The 19,563-nt window shown below is 45.3% G+C and overlaps 1 protein-coding gene across 2 annotated transcripts in view; it reads right to left on the bottom strand.

Annotated features, from left to right (window-relative positions):
* LOC139556923 (prickle-like protein 2) overlaps positions 1–19,563 on the bottom strand; it is a 117,308-nt gene that overhangs the window by 8,639 nt on the left and 89,106 nt on the right. For both annotated transcript variants that reach the window (XM_071371071.1, XM_071371072.1), the window contains exons 3-8: positions 7,496–7,609; positions 7,244–7,381; positions 3,953–4,156; positions 3,284–3,470; positions 1,059–1,213; positions 163–958 (exon numbers count right to left, since the gene is read on the bottom strand). In XM_071371071.1, the coding sequence (XP_071227172.1) occupies positions 163–958; positions 1,059–1,213; positions 3,284–3,470; positions 3,953–4,156; positions 7,244–7,381; positions 7,496–7,609 (1,594 nt within the window). The remainder of the gene's footprint in view (positions 1–162; positions 959–1,058; positions 1,214–3,283; positions 3,471–3,952; positions 4,157–7,243; positions 7,382–7,495; positions 7,610–19,563) is intronic.

The following is a 19,563-nucleotide window of genomic DNA, read 5'->3' as shown; positions in this document are numbered from 1 at the left end:
CAATCCTGATGCTAGGGTTTGAAAACAGAAGAGCGCCGGCTTTAACAGGTCGAAATTGCAAAACGAGCATGCATTTGACAATTGTGCTGGCTTAACACCCGCCGAAATTAAAAACCCTTGTCTACAATGTAGCTTCTAAACTCAGTTGAGAGGGTACAGTACCTGTAGCATTGGACAGGGCCAGAGACTCCATAGATCCTCGGGGGGTCTGTTCCAGAGGGGTAAGGGGCTCTGTGAAGCTCATGCCATTGCTCATTGCTTTCCTGGTCCTGGTCAGGGGGGGCCTGCTGTCCCTCTGGAAGCCATGCATGCTGATGCTCCTCTTGTCCGAGAAGCCCTGGCCTTGGCTGGACACCTCGTTGAAGCTCATCTGGGTCTTCAGCTTGGGTGTGCGGAACTCGTCCTGGCTGTGGTGGATCCAGTTGTCCTGGAAGGATTGACCCCTCAGTGCCGCCATGGGCGTTCGCTTGGTGTTGCCCTGCACTTTAGCCCTGGACTCAGGCCTTTTTCCTGGGTTGACAGGGCTCTGGGCTGGGGGCATAGGGTTGTGGGGGCTGGGGCTGTAGCCTTTCCTGGGGTTACACAGGCCCAGGAGCAGGGATGTGGGGGTTGGAGAGGCATCCTGCTGGGAGCCCTCGTAGGCTGTCTCATAGGCTGGGGGGTAAGGTTCATCCCGGCTCATCCACACTTGGTTGAGACTAGGGGTGCGGCTGGGGGCGCGACTGGGTGTGCGGCTGGGTGTTCGACAGGGTGTCTGGCTAGAGCCAAGGCTCAGACGGTCCATCTGAATAGACAGGGGGTCCACCTCAACAGACAGACGATCAGTCATGGGCGCTGGCTGGCGACGCTCCTGCTCGGCATTTCGGCGCTCCGGTTTTAGAATCTTGATGCTGTGGTGAGACTCACGGGAGCGGGCACTCTGGAAGGCCGAGTCAGATGAGTCTGACTCATCTGGGTCCTGATTGATGGAATTTATAGAATTTATAACATAGAATTGAAATACATATAAAATACACATACTATACAACTGAACATTCAGTCAAATGCTGGTTGTTCACCTGTCCGGCGCTGCAGGAGCGTGAGCAGTAGATCTGTCCCTGTTTGGGCAGGAAGGGGCGCCCCAGGAGGGAACGCTTACAGCGGGCACAGCAGAAACACTCCTCTGTGGCGTGCCAATGCTGCCCGTCATACGTCATCTGGCCCTGGTCAATGCCTGGGGAAAGGATTAGATCCTGTCAATATGTACCTGGGCTTGAACCAGGGACCCTCTGCACACGTCAACAACTGCAACCCACAAATCATCGTTACCTATCACTCCACAATAGCCGCCACCCTTGCTGAGCAAGGGAAACAACTACTTCAAGGTCTCAGAGTGAGTGACGTCACCGATTGATACGCTACTAGTGCGCACCCCGCTAACTAGCTAGCCATTTCACTCCGGTTACACTCACCCCCCTTTTGACCTCCTCCTTTTCCTCAGCAACCAGTGATCCGGGTCAACAGCATCAATGTAACAGTATTGCTTCCATCCCTCTCCTCGCTCTAACCTGGCCTCGAACTGTCACGCCCTGATCTCTTTCACCTGTCCTTCTGATTGTCTCCACCCCCTCCAGGTGTCGCTTATTTTACCTGGTGTATTTATCCCTGTGTTTCCTGTCTCTCTGTGCCAGTTCGTCTTGTGTGTTCAAGTCAACCTGTGTGTTTATCCCGTGCTCCTGCTTTTCTATTCTTTTACTAGTCCTCCCGGTTTTGACCTTTGCCTGTTTTTCTGGACTCCCTTCCCACCTGCCTGACCATTCTGCCTGCCCTGACCTCGAGCCCGCCTGCCCTTCTGTACCTCTGGAACTCTGAACTGGTTTGGACCTTTTGCCTGTCCACGACCATTCTCTTGCCTACCCCTTTTGGATTGTTAATAAACATCTTGGACTTTAACCATCTGCCTCCTGTGTCTGCATTGGGGTCTCGCCCTTATAGTACCAACCAGGGACTCTTTGCACACATCAACAACTGACACCCTCGAAGCATCGTTACCTATCGCTCCACAAAAGCCGCGGCCCTTGCAGAGCAAGGGATACTACTATTTCAAGGTCTCAGAGCGAGTGACTTCACTGATTGAAACGTTGCTAGCGTGCACCCCGCTAACTAGCTAGCCATTTCACACCGGTTACAATTAGAATTAGAAATAATACTACTACTTACTACTAATAAGGTTTCAGTGTCGGGATATCACATACTGAGTCTAATGAACCCATTATCTACAGTGAGAGACTGTATCACTCCTCAGTAAGACAACAGCTAATCTGTAAAATATGAGCCTGCAAAATATTTTTATGATATTTACTGGAAGAAGAAATTAAATACAGTACAAACACTGTTTTATTTCCCAGAAGGTGACTGATATTGGGATTTGACCCAAAACTGGGATTATGCGGTCTATATAATAATTTAAAAATACATTAATAGAAAGCCCTCCTCCTAAACCAAGGGAACTAATAATATTTCACATGGTCCATCTGGACACAACATGGCATCCTCTGGGTCTGAATGGCTCATAGCTTCCCCCTATCTAACTGGATTCTCGGCAGCAGATAATAACCACCTTCATTTCCCTAGCCAGCCATGTCTTAGCACAGCTGAATGATGCACAGGGCTCTGAGTGTTCTGTTCTGCTATCGAGTGACAGCTGCTTTCCAAATGACTTCTACTGTAAATTGGTATGTAATGTTTTCTATTATAAGCTTTAGTCATGAGTGCTTGAAGCTATGGATTTCTCCCTCCGATTTTATGACTATTCTCTCTTAACGACTACAGGGTCCTTGAATAACTCCATTGCGTTTTGTCACACGAAAAACATGTCAATAATGAAATTAGCTGAGACACGGAGAGATGGCGTTAAATGACACAGAGAAAGACAAAGTGAGATTGGTAGTGTGTGTGGGAACAACACAGTCAAAGAGTGAGGCTGGAAGACAGAGACAAAGAAAGGGTGAAAAATAGAGCAAGGGAAGAAATGGTACAAAGAAAAACAGCGATTGATATAAAGTTAACAAGAGCGACTGAGTGAGATGGCAGGAGACGAACAGCAATGGAGAGAGTGGCAGATACAGAGGGTAAGATAGAAAAACAGGAAAAGGACGCAGGTGCTTTTTGAACAATAGAATCTTTGCATTATTTATCTATTTCCATGTCTACACGTACCATCTGATACTAATCAATAGAAAGAAAGAGAAGAGTGCAGTAAACATGTACACATCGTGTTTCGGAAACATCTCGAACCGTGTACCTATGTGTTCACCGCAGGCGTCGCAGTACTCTGCATACAGGGACTCAAAGCAGTGGCAGCAGTGTGGACGTCCATCCTTCATGATGTAGCGCTGGCCGCCCAGCGGAGCCTCACACTCATAGCAGCAGAAGTGCTTCATGTGCCAGTGCCTGCCCTCTGCCTCTGTGCACTCATCAGCAAAAATAATCTAAAAAAAGAGTGTGAGAGAGAGAGATAGAGAGACAGACAGATAGACAGAGAGCAAAGATAATCATCAGCAAACATCATCTGAAGCTATTAGAGAGACACCAAGCTCATCAGCAAAGACAATGAAATATAATATGCAGGAGAGACAGAGAACAGACTGTCAAACCATAGAACACCAGAGAGGGAGAGAGATAGACACCAAGAGGTGACAGATTCTGGGCTTGCACGCACCTTAGCATTAGCAGAAATAAGACTCAGTCAAACGGAGCAAAACTTCTGCAGAGCCTGATAACTGCGGTGTGGAAGGACGGATGAGATCTCTCAACACTCTTTACCCTGTAAAACCCAATCTCACCCTTCTGAGCTCCAGCTCCAGCTCCTCCCAACTTCCCACCACCTTAAACCCCATCTCAACCTTCTGAGCTCCAGCTAACCCAGCCAACCCTCCCACCACCCCAGCCCTCTAAACCCAGCCGGGCTCACCTCATCGCAGGCACAGCAGCGGGGTTTGAGTATCTCTGAATGGTGCCGGCCGCAGTAGATCTTCCCTTCCTGGTGAAAGTAGATGAGGTCCACCAGGAGCTCCTCACACATGCTGCACACAAAGCAGTGAGGGTGCCACACCAGGCCGTGGCCTGCCCGTGACGCAAACACCACCATGTCCCCTCCATTTATCTGGCCCCCACACTGAGAGAGAGGGAGCGAGAAAGGGCAGGGGAGACAGGGAGAGGGAGTGAGAGATAAATAGATGAAAAGAGAGAGAACGAGAGAGTCAAAGAAGGGAATTGATCGAGGGGGAGCGAGACGCCAGTTACATGATAGAAATAATCCAATCTTTTTAAATGTGCATGACCTAATCACAAAAGGGCTTCTATGGCAAATCCTTATGATTAGACATAAAACAGAAAACCAAGGCAAGCTGATTATTTTCAAACATTTGATTTTCTTTAGCAAAGATTTTATCCCATTTGCACTATCCCTAGTGCAGTGGTTCCCAAACTTGTTATAGCCCCGTACCCCTTCAAACATTCATCTTCCAGCTGCATACCCCCTGTAGCACCAGGGTCAGCACACTTTCAAATGTTGTTTTTTGCCATCTTAAGCCTGCCACACATACACCATATGACACATTTATTGAACATAAGAATGAGTGTGAGTTTTTGTCACAACCCGGCTCGTGGGAAGTAAACAAAGAGCTCTTATAGGACCAGGGCACAAATAATAATATAATAATCAATCATTTTGCTCTTTATTTAGCCATTTACATATAAAACCTTATTTGTTAATCGAAAATTGTGAATAACTAACCACAGGTTAATGAGAACGGTATGTTTTAAAGGATGCATATACAGTTGAAGTCGGACGTTTACATACACCTTAGCCAAATACATTTAACTCAGTTTTTCACAATTCCTGAAATTTAATCTGGAATTGTGATACAGTGAATTATTAGTGAAATAATCTGTCTGTAAACAATTTTTGGAACAATTACTTGTGTCATGCACAAAGTAGATTGGCAAAACTATAGTGTGTTAACAAGAAATTTGTGGAGTGGTTGAAAAATGAGTTTTGATGACTCTACTCTAAGTCTATGTAAACTTCCGACTTCTACTGTAACTCTGCAATGTTGGGTTGTATTGGAGAGTCTCAGTCTTGAATCATTTGTGTGCCTGTATTTAGTTTTCATGCTAGTGAGGGCCGAGAATCCACTCTCACATACAGTAGGTACATGGTTGCAAAGGGCATCAGTGTCTTAACAGTACAATTCAGGCAGGATACTCAGAGAGCAGCTCAATCCAGAAATCTGGCAGTGGCTTCTGATTAAATTCCATTTTCACAGAACTGCTTGTTGCAATTTCGATGAGGCTCTCTTGTTCAGATATCGGTAAGTGGACTGAAGGCAGGGCATGAAACGGATAACGAATCCAGTTGTTTGTGTCATCCGTTTCGGGAAAGTTCCTGCGGAATTGCTCACCGAACTAAGTTAGGTGCTTTGGTATATCACAATTGACATTGTACGTAAGCTTGGGGTCATTTGTACACCAAAAAATCATACAATTATGGAAAGACCTATGTGTTGTCCTTGTTAATGCAGACAGAGAACAGCTGGCAGCTTCATTAAATAGTACCCCCAAAACACCAGTCTCAACGTCAACAGTGAAGAGGCGACTCCGGGATGCTGGCCTTCTAGGCAAAGTTCCTCTGTCCAGTGTCTGTGTTCTTTTGCCAATCTTAATCTTTTTTTTTTATTGGCCAGTCTGGATATGATTTTTCTTTGCAACTCTGCCTAGAAGGCCAGCATCCCGGAGTCGCCTCTTCACTGTTGACTTTGAAACTGATGTTTTGCAGATACTATTTAATGAAGCTGCCAGTTGAGGACTTGTGAGGCGTCTGTTTCTCAAACTAGACACTCTAATGTACTTGTCCTCTTGCTCAGTTGTGCACCGGGGCCTCCCACTCCTCTTTCTATTCTGGTTAGAGCCAGTTTGCGCTGTTCTGTGAACACAGCATTGTACGAGATCTTCAGTTTCTTGGCAATTTCTTGCATGGAATAGCCTTCATTTCTCAGAACAAGAATAGACTTGTTTCAGAAGAAAGGTATTTGTTTCTGGCCATTTTGAGCCTGTAATCGAACCCACAAATGCTGATGGTTCAGATACTCAACTAGTCTAAAGAAGGTCAGTTTTATTGCTTCTTTAATCAGAACAACAGTTTTCAGCTGTGCTAACATAATTGCAAAAGGGTTTTCTAATGCTCAATTAGCCTTTTAAAATGATAAACTTGGATAAGCTATCACAACGTGCCATTGGAACACAGGAATTATGGTTGCTGATAATGGGCCTATGTAAGCCTATGTAGATATTCCATAAAAAATCTGCCGTTTCCAGCTACAATAGGCATTTACAACATTAACAATTTCTACACTGTATTTCTGATCAATTTGATGTTATTTTAATGGACAACAAATTAGCTTTTCTTTCAAAAACAAGGACATTTCTAAGTGACCCCAAACTTTTGAACGGTAGTGTAAGTGAACCCCAAATCAATGTATTTCTCATCATATTTGTGCCTCTACGATGGTCAAACGTTTCTGTTCTGTTGTTCTGTGCTTTCCCGGGTATGGGGGCAGCAGTTCTTCGGCTGCATCAGAATCACAACCGTCAGTGTCTATGCTAGCTGGGCTAACAACAAATGTAGAATTACTGATGCTAGCATTGGATGTTTTCATGGAAGCAGAACAACTTGTGTTGTCGACAGGTGCAGGTGTAGTACTGCTGGTAGTAGCAGTACTACCAGTAGAGTTGGTATGTCTCTACGGACGCGGGCCTTACTTTCTTTTATGATTCATCCATTTTCCAGCAAGCGGAATGAGCAGCAGCTGCGAGAGAGTAACAGTTAATGTGATTGGATGTTAATTATTTGAGTCGGCTACCTGTATTTAACATTGTGTTGCTATTTCGCTGAACACTAGACGGTTTAATTTTATTTTTGGCAGTGAAACGAGGCTACTCAAGCGTGAAAAAAACCTCACCCAAATGTATAGTCCAGTTGGAAAATGGACTGTTTGAAAATGTAAAGACTTATTATTGTGATATATATTTTTTTATTGTTATTTTATATGTGAATCACATTTTTATTTGGCGTACCCCCGACAGCATTCCGTGTACCCCCGTACCCCAGTTTGGGAATACCTGCCCTAGTGGAACCCAATATGTGTCTGCTCTTTATGCTGTAGGATTTCTGTGATGGTTGTTTTGTGTCAGCAGTGTGTACCTGTTCACAGATGGCCCCACTGACGGACAGTGGGAAAGGGCGGACATTGCCTCGGCCCAGGTTGTCCCTTTTCCTCTGGTTACTGAAGAGCTTGAGCTCCCTCTTTTCCTCGTCGTCCAGGGCGTTACAGTACCGGACCTGACAACCAGATCAACATACTCCATCATCACCATTATCAAACACATCAGCCATACCTGCGTGAATGTGTCAATAGTCATTAGACACAGAGTTTCAGGTAAACTAGTGTGTCACCTCGTTGTCGTGTGGGGGCAGCTGGTGAATCAGCTGTTTGATGCGGTGCTTCTCTCCTGGGCTGTTCACATACGGCACCCTGTCCTCAGGTAGAGAACTGTAGTACTGATGCACCTGACAGGGACACAAACCATAGATGAGTGATTTGATTTGATTTGAGTGGCTAGTGTGGTCCTCCCTTCCTAAAGTAAGACATGTGCATCCCTGTCATTATCTCTGTTGCCGTTGGATGGAAAAGAAAAACATAATTGGTTTCTAATGGTCAAATGTCTGTCGATTGAAAGCATACCTTGAGTTTTAAAGAGCCCTCCCAGATTAACATGAAAGCAGCTGTTTCTAATGAATTGATCATGGGCTTGATATTCTGCTGTGTTGGTTATTGGTCTGTCCTCCATCAGCCTTATTCTTGAGAACAATGGCTGGAACCGTGAGTGTCTGGGACAAAGGATCCTGTGGCACTGCAGCAGATGCAGCGATGGAGAGCAATGTTCTCTTTCAATAGCTGACTGATCAAATCAAATCAAACTTTATTTGTCACATGCGCTGAATACAACAAGTGTAGACCTTACCGTGAAATGCTTACTTACAAGCCCTTAACCAACAGTGCAGTTCAAGAAGAGTTAAGAAAACATAAAAAATGATAAAAAGTAACACAATAACATAACAATAACGAGGCTATATACAAGGGGTACCGGTACTGAGTCAGTGTGTGGGGGTAGGTACAGGTTAGAGGTAATTTGTACATGTAGGTAGGGGTGAAGTGACTTTGCATAGATTATAAACAGTAAGTAGCAGCAGTGTACAAAACAAATGGGGGGGGGGGGGGGGGGGTCAATGTAATAGTCCGGTGGCCATTTGATTAATTGTTCAGCAGTCTTATGGCTTGGGGGTAGAAGCTGTTAAGGAGCCTTTTGGTACTCTTGGGGTGTTTGGAGCATGATAGATCGTTGGTGATGTGGACACCAAGGAACTTGAAGCTCTCGATAAAACCCTGTTGCTATGTAGAACTGAGTCATGTTTTGGATTGTGTTTGTAGAGTGCCGACTGTAGGCCCCTATTCTACTTAATAATGGGAAAATGAAAAAGTACACTACCAGTCAAAAATTGTTCTTTATTTTTACTATTTTCTACATTGTAGAATAATAGTGAAGACATCAACACTATGAAATAACACATATGGAATCATGAAGTAACCAAAAAAGTGTTAAACAAATCAAAATATATTTTATATTTGAGATTCTTCAAAGTAGCCACCCTTTGCCTTGATGACAGCTTTGCACACTCTTGGCATTCTCTCAACCATTGTCACCTGAAATGCTTTTCCTACAGTCTTGAAGAAGATTCCCACATATGCTGAGCACCTGTTGGCTGCTTTTCCTTCACTCTGAGTTCCAACTCATCCCAAACCATCTCTATTGGGTTGAGGTCGGGTGATTGTGGAGGTCAGGTCATCTGATGCATCACTCTCCTTCTTAGTCAAATTTTTATTTTTATTTTTTATTTCACCTTTATTTAACCAGGTAGGCTAGTTGAGAACAAGTTCTCATTTACAACTGCGACCTGCCCAAGATAAAGAGCTTGGGCTCCCTCTTACACAGTCTGGAGGTGTGTTGGGTCATTGTCCTGTTGAAAAACAAATGATAGTCCCACTAAGCGCAAACCAGATGGGATGGCGTATCGCTGCAGAATGCTGTGGTAGCCATGCTGGTTAAGAGTGCCTGGAATTCTAAATAAATCACAGACAGTGTCACCAGCAAAGCAAAGCATACCCACACTATCACACCTCCATCGTTCACAGTGGGAACCACACATGCAGAGATTATTTATTATTTATTTTCTTACCCCTTTTTCTCCCCAATTTTGTGGTATCAATTGTGAGCTGCCCCATGGGTCTCCCGGTCACAGCCAGCTGCGACAGAGCCTGAACTCGAACCCAGAATCTCTAGTGGCACAGCTAGCACTGCGAAGCAGTGCCTTAGACCACTGCACCACTCAGGAGGCCCACTGGTTCTCCTTCTCTGCGTCTCACGAAGACACGGCGGTTGGAACCAAAAATCTAAAATTTGGACTTCCAGATTTCCACCAGTTTAATGTTCATTGCTCGTGTTTCTTTGCCCAAGCAAGTCTCTTCTTCTTATTGGTATCCATTAGTAGTGGTTTCTTTGCAGCAATTCAACCATGAAGGCCTGATTCACACAGACTTCTCTGAACAATTTATGTTGATATGTGTCTGTTTCGTAATCTTTGTGAAGCATTTATTTGGGCTGCAATTTCTGAGTCCTATGGGACTCCCAAACACAGCCGGTTGTGGCACAGCCTGGGATATGAACTCGGGACCGTAGTAGCACTTTTAGAACTACTGCGCCACTCGGGAGTCCCTGAGGTTGATAACTCTAATGAACTTATCCTCTGCAGCAAGGCAACTCTGGGTCTTCCTTTCCTGTGGCGGTCCTCATGAGAGCCAGTTTCATCATAGCACTTGATGGTTTTTGTGACTGAACTTGAAGAAACTTTCAACGTTTTTGACATTTTCCGCAATGACTGATCTTCAGGTCTTAAAGTAATGATGCAATGTCATTTCTCTTTGTTTTTTTGAGCTGTTCTTGGACTTGGTCTTTTACCAAAAAGGGCTATCTTCTGTATACCACCCCTACCTTGCCACAACACAACTGATTGGCTCAAATGCATTAAGAAGGAAAGACATTCAACAAATTAACATATAACAAGGCACACATGTTAACTGAACTGCATTCCAGGTGACTACCTGGTTGAGAGTATGTCAAGCGTGTGCAAAGCTGTCATCAAGCGAAAGGGTGGCTACTTTGAAGAATCTAAAATCTAAAATATATTTTGATTTGTTTAATAGTTTTTTGGTTTTTACATTCCATATGTGTTATTCCATAGTTTTGATGTCTTCACTATTATTCTACAATGTAGAAAATACAAAAAATAAAGAATGAGTAGGTGTGTCCAAACATTTGGCTGGTACTGTATCTATGGTATCTATGACTTTACTGTAGGCGACAATCAAAGTAATTACAGGCATTCAGTTAAACTTGTTTAGCTAAAGTCACTTGATGAAATGGAGGGGAAACGCTTCAGGTAATTATTCTCCAAGAACACAATGATCTGATCGTATTATTATAATGATTTGCAACATAATCCTTGACACATACAGAGCAGATCTAAACTAAAATCATATTGTGGCTCACACCTCCCACATGAAAAAAAATTACAGTTTACCATAGAATTCTTCAGTACTTACTATATAATTCTGTAGTAAACTGTATTATACTTAAGCAATAAGGCACAAGGGAGTGTGGTATATGGACAACATACCACAGCTAAGGGCTGTTCTTAGGCACTTCGCATCGCCGTAGTATATTGGCCATATACCACAAACCTCCGTGGTGCCTTATTGCTAGTATAAACTGATTACCAATGTATTTGTCATACCCGTGGTATACCATGGCTGTTAGCCAATCGAACTTCCCAATTTATAATGTAGAATACCCTACTCCACACTGTAGTATCCCTCGATCATGTGTAGTACTTACTATATAATGTTGTAGTATACTTTAAAATACTATACTACACTCTGTAGTATCCCTCGATCGTGTAGTGCTTACTATATAATTATGTAGTATAGTATAGTATACTATACTACACACTGTAGTGTCCATCGATCATGTAGTGCTTAATATAGAACTGTGAAGTATACTATAGAATACTATACTACATGCTGTACTATCCCCTTATTATGTGTAGTCCTTACTATAGCATTTTGTAGTATACTGTTGAATACTTTAGTAAATAATACAGTATTATCTCCAAAAAACACTGTGTAACTACTACAGTATTTCCACACTACAGTGTCTGCAAAACAAACAACATTTAAAAAAACATATAGTAATACTACAGTATTCAGTTTGCATATACCTCACCCATTCCCTTCCCCATATCCCAATTTGTGCCTCCCATGAGTGAGAAACCTACATGCCAAGTATAGACCATATGTTATGTTCCCTACAGGTAATAGAGGAGCCCTCGATATGGATTGACAAGATAGTGGAAAGTGAAGTTTTGTTTGAAACTGCTAGGCAGTCGGGTGAAGATAATAGCAAAGCGAGTGAGAACGAGTAGGGTACAGAGGCGAAGAAGAAGGTCAACAAGAGATGTAGTTGTTGCGGTGGAAGCTAGCAAACCCCCTAGACTCGTTTTTTAATAGGAGTGAGGGTATTGGACCAATGCTACCTGGGAAATCCATTTAACGTCTCGAGGAAAATCTGGAATGTGTTGGAGGAAAGTGTTGAGAGTCACAAGAAGTGGTGTTATTTAGATTTCTTTTGTGTGTGTCTGCGTAGCAGAGGAAGCGGGTCATACGTCTCATAAAGATATCAGAGTAGAGTGTTTCCTGTATGGATTCTCAAAGCAAGGCGCCTGTCAAGGGTGTCATTTCTGGGGTGGCGCATGTGAAAAGGCAGAGGATACTGTAACTGGAGACATTCTGTAGATGGAGTAGTTGGTGCCCGTTGACTGATCTGAGAGGTGGATGGAGAAATAAAAATCCCTTCATCCATACTACTGTTCTTTGATGAAGAATTTATCCCTTCTCATATAAAGATAGGATTCATGAGATATCCTGTAAGAGCTTTTGTGCACAAGCCCCTTCAGTGTCATAAATGCAGAAGATTTTGTCATCTGTCAAGTGTGTGCAGACGGGAAGAGTATAGTATGCCCAGATTAAGTGAAATGCTGCAATTGTGGTGGCGAACACGCCCCCTAAATTCCTGGAGTGCCCTGTTAGGGTGAAGGTGATCGAGGTGGCAAGAGTAAGGGGTGTCCAGCTTGTTCCCTATCTGGAGGCGGTTAGAAGAACGGAAGGAACGAGTGGCAAGCAAGAAACAAAGGTTGTCGAGCCACCACCACAAGTGAAGGTTTCTCATAAAATGTTACATGTTAAAAAGGTGGACATTTGGCTATTTATTACATTGGTCATAAACTGTACAGCACAAGCGTAGAAGAGAAAATTGGAATCATTGTGAATGCAGCTGAAATTTCACAGCTGAGGCCTTGCAAGAAATCCTGTTGGTGAATGTTCTTCCCTCACAGGTCCCCGAGCCTGTGTTAGGGATGCATTTTGGAATGGACTGTGATTGAAGAAGTGGGATGGGTTTTGTTTGTTGACATGTCAATTTTCGATATTTGGTATGATGTCATTTTCCCCCTTTCCCGCAATGTTTTTTTAAATTATATTTTTTGATTCCATTAATAATAATGCACCATTAACTGTCACGATCGTCGTTGGAAGCATACTCGGACCAAAGCGCAGCGTGATCTGGGTTCCACATATTTATTTAATGAAACGCACAAAAAAACAATAAAGAATAACCGAAACGTGACGTTCAGGAGTGCTCACAGGCAACAACACAAAAACAAGATCCCACAAAACACAGTGGGGAAATGGCTGCCTAAATATGATCCCCAATCAGAGACAACGATAAACAGCTGCTTCTGATTGGGAACCATACTAGGCCAACATAGAAAAAAACAACCTAGATTACCCAGCCTAGTCACACCCTGACCTAACCAACATTGAGAATAAAAAGGCTCTCTATGGTCAGGGCGTGACATTAACGTTGGATGCCAATCGCCGTTAAACCCTATCGAAGAAGTAGAGCAGAAGCTCTGAACTATCCGTTTAGACGCCAGTCCTACCTACTTACAGGTTATGGAAAATGTGCTCTTTTAGCAATTATCCAGTAGGTTTCCTCAATGTGAAAGACCAAACTTCTATGACAAACATAATAAAACAAAAACAGTATAGTAAATACAACAGTATAATACAGTCACGTCTGCAAAAACACTGCAGTAAATACAACAGTTTAATACACTAATGTCCCCCAAAACACGGCAGTAAATACTACAGTATACTAGTCATATCCGCAAAAACACTGTAAATACTACAGTAGAGTCTGAAATAACCCTACAGTGAATACTATAGTATATAAATATAGCAATACTACAGTATTTATACCATAGAATACTATAGTATTTTTCATGTGGGCTAGCATTGCACCAAAACACTAAGGCTCTCCAATCCTGTAGAAAACAATCACTTAGGCAACAGTAAACGCCAAACTAAGTTGTCTTGATTTCATTAATCTCCTGTCGGTTCAGAGAAAGGCCACAGCTTCCATCAGCATCCTGTCAAGATGGCTGACTAGAGAAAATAACTATCATCAGCAATGCCTGTCGTCTATTAATAGAGCCCCGGGAGCGAGCGAGGGAGCGAGCGAGCAAGGGCGGGAGGTACAGCACTTTACTGTGGAGACAGGAGTTTTAACTTCAGCCTGATTGACCTGAGAACAAACACAGAACTAATTTCTCCATCATCTGGACAGCTCCCGTTCATGGAAAGCACAAGGAATGCTTATGTCTGTGCTATTTTCTCTCTGTGCAGGAAGTTTACGCTTTAGTTTGTTCCAATTTTGTTCCTGATCGAATAAAAACATTGCAATGCAACAAACAGCAGAAAATGAAATTATTTGAGTGAACCATTATTTAACCAGGGATTCATGCTGAGACCACGGCCTCTTTTGCATATGAGCCCTGCATGAACACATCAATAAACAACATTTACACTATACATAGCTACAGTATATACTGTACACATCAATTACACAATACATGGGAAGCAAACACAAAACATGAAAAACAAAACACATTCTTCCGCCCTCTAACATCCACCTGAATTGCCCTAGAGCAAGGGTCTCCAACCGTTCCTAGAATGAGAGCTACTTAAAAAAATGTTACGAGCTAGTAATTTTTTCCAGCTTTCAAATAGGTACGTCCTTCTCTTCTCCTCTCCACCCCGGGTCTTTAGTTTACAAGAGAAAGTAGTGTACTATGTTTCTGTCAATATACCTGGTAAAATAATGGTTCATAAACAACTGTAAGCGGGGCCCTATAAAATCTATGATTTTTCCCCCAAATTCTGTTTTATATTTTTCCAAATTCTGTTTCTCAGTTTTATTATTCCTGGTTATAGATTTTAATTTCTATTTCACTCCCAGAATTACAATAGTTCATAGAGAAACTGTAACGGTTTTCGTCGTCTGAAGAAGAGGAATCGGACCAAAGCGCAGCGTGGTAAGTGTTCATGCTTTTTATTGAAACTGAACACTATAACAAAATAACAAAGAGAATAACCGAAACCGAAACAGTCCTGTCAGGTGCAAAACACTAAACAGAAAATAACTACCCACAAAAACCATGTGGGAAAAAGCTACTTAAGTATGGTTCCCAATCAGAGACAACGATAGACAGCTGTCCCTGATTGAGAACCATACCCGGCCAAAACAAAGAAATACAAAAACATAGAAAAAGAACATAGAATGCCCACCCAAATCACACCCTGACCAAACGAAAATAGAGACATAAAAAGCTCTCTAAGGTCAGGGTGCGACAAAAACAACAGAATTGAAGCTGTGGACAATAAAAGGCCACTCTAAAATGTGCAGTTTTGTCACACAACACAATGCCACAGATTGGCATGCTGACTGCAGGAATGTCCACCAGAGCTGTTGCCAGAGAATTTGGTACCACGTTCAACCAGCCTCAAAACTGCATACCATGTGTAACCACGCCAGCCCAGGACCTCCACATCCAACTTCTTTACCTTCGGGATTGTCTGAGACCAGCCACCTGGAAAACTGATGAAACTGTGGGTTTTCACAACCCAAGAACTTTTGCACAAACTGTCAGAAACCATCTCAGGGAAGCTCATCTGCATGCTCGTCATCCTCACCAGGGTCTTGACCTGACTGCAGTTTGGCGTCCTAAACAACTTTAGTGTGCAAATACTCACCTTCGATGGCAACTGGCATGCTGGAGAAGTGTGCTCTACATGGATGAATCCCGGTTTCAACCTTTCCTGGCAGATGGTAGACAGCGTGGCAGTATGGCATTGTGTGGGCAATGTCAACATTGTGAACAGAGTGCCCCATGTTGGCGGTGGGGTTATGGTATGGGCAGGCATAAGCTTCGGACAACAAACACAACTGCATTTTGAATGCACAGAGATACCTTGACGATATCCTGAGGCCCATTGTCGTGCCATTTATCCGCCGCCATCACCTCATGTTTCAGTATGATATTGCACGGCCCCATGTCGCAAGGATCTGTACACAATTCCTGCAAGCTGTAAATGTCCCAGTTCGTCCATGGCCTGCATTCTCACCCATTGAGCATGTTTGGGATGCTGTGGATTGACGTGTGCAACTGCATGTTCCAGTTCCCGTCAACATCCAGCAACTTTGCACAGCCATTGAAGAGGAGTGGGACAATATTCCACAGGCCACAATCAACAGTCTGAAAAACTCTATGTGAAGGAGATACTGACTGATTTTCTGATTCCTTCCTTTTTTTAAGGCATCTGTGAACAATATATGCATTTCTGTATTCCCAGTCATGTGAAATCCATAAATTAGGGCCTAATGAATTTACTTTAATAGACTGATTTCCTATGAACGGTAACTCAGTAAAATCTTTGAAATTGTTGCTTAAAACATTTATATTTTTGTTCAGTAGATACAAATTATATACTTACTCATGATATACTTGTCACGACTTCTGTCAAAGTCGATGCCTCTCCTTGTTCAGGCGGTGTTTGGCGGTCGACGTCGCCGGTCTTCTAGCCATCGCTGATCCATTTTTCATTTTCCATTTGTGTTGTCTTGTTTTCCCACACACCTGGTTTCATTTCCCTCATTATGTGTTGTGTATTTAGCCCTCTGTTTCCCCCATGTCTTTGTGCACAATTGTTTATTGTTAGGTCGGTACGTTTCCGGCTGGTTTATTCCCGGGTGCTGTTTTACCCGTGTTTAGTGACAACCGTTATTTTGTTCGCACATTGGGTTTGTTACTTTGTGCATTTGCCTTTATTAAAGTGCGTTGTTCACTTATCTCTGCTCTCCTGCGCCTGACTTCATGCACCAGCTACACCCACCGCCTGACACAATCACGCACCCCAATCGTCATGGAGTCAGCAGGAGCAGGTACCCCTGTTATTGGGGTCGAGGAGCGCATCCAGGAGCAAGCGGTGATGCTTCATCAGCTCGGCGCCACCATGGATCGCGTCATAAAGAATATGGATCGCTGGGAGAGAAAGGGAGGTCCTCCAGCGTCTCCGCCAGAGCAAACAAGGCCTCCACTACTCGCCCCTCTTTCACCCGGTCCCAGTGGGATTCGTCTGAACCTCCCTAGGGAGTATGATGGGACGGTTGCACAATGTCAGGGCTTCCTATTACAGCAGGAGCTCTACCTAGCAACCGTCCACCCAGCGTTTTTGGACCGAGAGAGGGTGTCCACCGTCGTCTCATGCCTCTCAGGGAGAGCCCTGGAGTGGGCCAACGCCGTGTGGGAGGAAGGAGATGCGGCGCTGGACCACTTCAAAGATTTCACCCGCCAATTCCGGGCAGTCTTCGACCACCATGAGGGTAGAGCGGCGAACGTCTTATACATCTAAGGCAGGGGACGAGGAGCGCCCAGGAGTTCGCTCTGGACTTCCGGACCCTGGCCGCTGGCGTGGGATGGAACGACAGGCCCCAGATCGACCACTATCGTTGCAGTTTGCACGAGGACGTCCGTCGGGAGTTGGCCTGCAGGGACACCACCCTCACTTTTGATCAGGTGGTGGACCTGTCCATTCAGTTGGATAACCTGCTGGCTACCCGCGGACGTCCAGATCAGGGTCTGTCGGTTCCATCCCCCAGTACCACCGCTCCGACGCCCACCGCTCCGACGCCCATGAGGTGCTGCGCTTAGGGAGACCGGTTCCGTTTCAGGCACTATCTGTGGCCGCAGAGGGCACACTGCTGGTCGGTGCTGAGGAGGTTCCTCTGGCAGTCGAGGTAGCAGGCAGGGCACTCCCGCGTCACCCCAGGTGAGCCGGCACCATGCTCACCCAGAGCTCTCTGTTGCCCACATGTTTTTGAACGTTACTTTTCCTGAGTTTTCCCCACATTCCCAGCATAAGGCGCTTATCGATTTAGGTGCAGCTGTGAATTTCATTGACAGATCATTTGCCCATAGATTAGGGATCCCCATTGTTCCAGTGGATATGCCCTTCCCAGTTCACGCCCTAGACAGTCGACCATTAGGGTCCGGGTTGATTAGGGAGGTCACCGCGCCCCTGGGCATGGTGACGCAAGAAGGTCATAAGGAGAGAATCTGTCTCTTCTTTATTGATTCTCTTGCGTTTCCCATGGTGCTAGGCCTAACCTGGTTAGTATGTCATGATCCCACTGTTTCGTGGCAACGGAGGGCTCTCACGGGGTGGTCACGAGAGTGGTCGGGGAGGTGTTTAGGGGTTTCCGTTGGTGCTACTACGGTGGAAAGTAAAGACCAGATCTCCACCGTGCGCATTCCCCCTGAATATGCCAATTTGGCTCTCGCCTTCTGTAAGAAGAAGGCGACTCAATTACCACCCCATCGACAGGGCGATTGTGCGATAAATCTCCTGGTAGACGCTGCACTTCCCAGGAGTCACGTGTATCCCCTGTCACAGGCGGAGACGGTGGCTATGGAAACATATGTCTCCGAATCCCTGCGTCAGGGGTACATTCGGTCATCCACCTCACCCTTCTCCTCGATTTTCTTTTTTGTGAAGAAGAAGGAGGGAGGTCTGCGCTCGTGTATTGACTATCGAGGTCTAAATCAAATCACGGTGAGGTACAGTTACCTGCTACCTCTCATCGCCACGGTGATTGAGTCAATGAACGGGGCGCGCTTCTTCACGAAACTAGATCTCAGGAGCGCGTACAACCTGGTGCGTATCTGGCACAGAGACGAGTGGAAGGCAGCGTTCAGTACCACCTCAGGGCATTATGAGTACCTCGTCATGCCGTACGCGTTGATGAATGCTCCATCAGTTTTCCAAGCATTTGTAGACGAGATTTTCAGGCACCTGCACGGGCAGTGGTGTATATTGATGACATTCTGATATACTTTGCTACACGCGCCGAGCATGTGTCCCTGGTGCGCAGGGTGCTTGGACGATTGTTGGAGCATGACCTGTACATTAAGGCTGAGAAATGCCTGTTCTTCCAGCAGTCCGTCTCCTTCCTAGGGTACCGCATTTCCACATCAGGGGTGGAGATGGAGAGTGACCACATTTCAGCCATGCGCAATTGGCCGACTCCCACCACGATAAAGGAGGTGCGGCGGTTTTTAGGGTTTGCCAATTGCTACCGGAGATTTATCCGGGGTTTTGACCAGGTGGCAGCTCCCATTACCTCACTGCTGAAGGGGGGTCCTGTACGTTTGCAGTGGTCAGCTGAGGCGGACAGGGCTTTTGCTCACCTAAGGGCTGTGTTTACCTCGGCTCCCATGCTAGCCCATCCGGATCCTTCTTTGGCGTTCATCGTGGAGGTGGACGTGTCCGAGGCTGGGATACGCTCGGCGCTCGGGCACGCCACCGAAGCTCCGCCCCTGTGCTTACCTCTCGAAGAAGCTCAGCCCGGCGGAGCGGAACTATGATGTGGGGGACCGGGAGTTGTTTGCTGTGGTGAAAGCCTTGAAGGCGTGGAGACACTGGCTTGAGGGGGCTAAACACCCTTTTCTCATCTGGACTAACCACCGCAACCTGGAGTACATCCGGGCAGCAAGGAGACTGAATCGTCGTCAGGCAAGGTGAGCCACGTTTTTTATCTGTTTTGTGTTTAACCCTGTCCTACAGACCAGGTTCCCAAAATGTGAAGGCAGACGCACTGTCCCGGCTGTATTACACAGAGGAGCGGCTCATGGATCATACTCCCATACTCTCGGCCTCCTGCCTGGTAGCGCCGGTCGTGTGGGAGCTGGACGCGGACATTGAGCAGGCATTATGTACAGAGCCCGCTCCCCTCCAGTGTCCAGCGGGGCGTCTGTACGTTCCGTCTGCTGTCCGCGACCGGCTGATCTGTTGGGCCCACACGTCACCCTCCTCTGGTCACCCTCCTCTGGTCATCCTGGTATCGGTCGGACGGTGCCCTGTTTTAGTGGGAAGTACTGGTGGCCCACTTTGG

Source organism: Salvelinus alpinus, chromosome 28 (genome assembly GCF_045679555.1).
Source record: "Salvelinus alpinus chromosome 28, SLU_Salpinus.1, whole genome shotgun sequence".
In the NCBI taxonomy this organism is placed as follows: Eukaryota; Metazoa; Chordata; class Actinopteri; order Salmoniformes; family Salmonidae; genus Salvelinus; species Salvelinus alpinus.
This window is presented reverse-complemented; position numbering and strand designations above follow the sequence as displayed.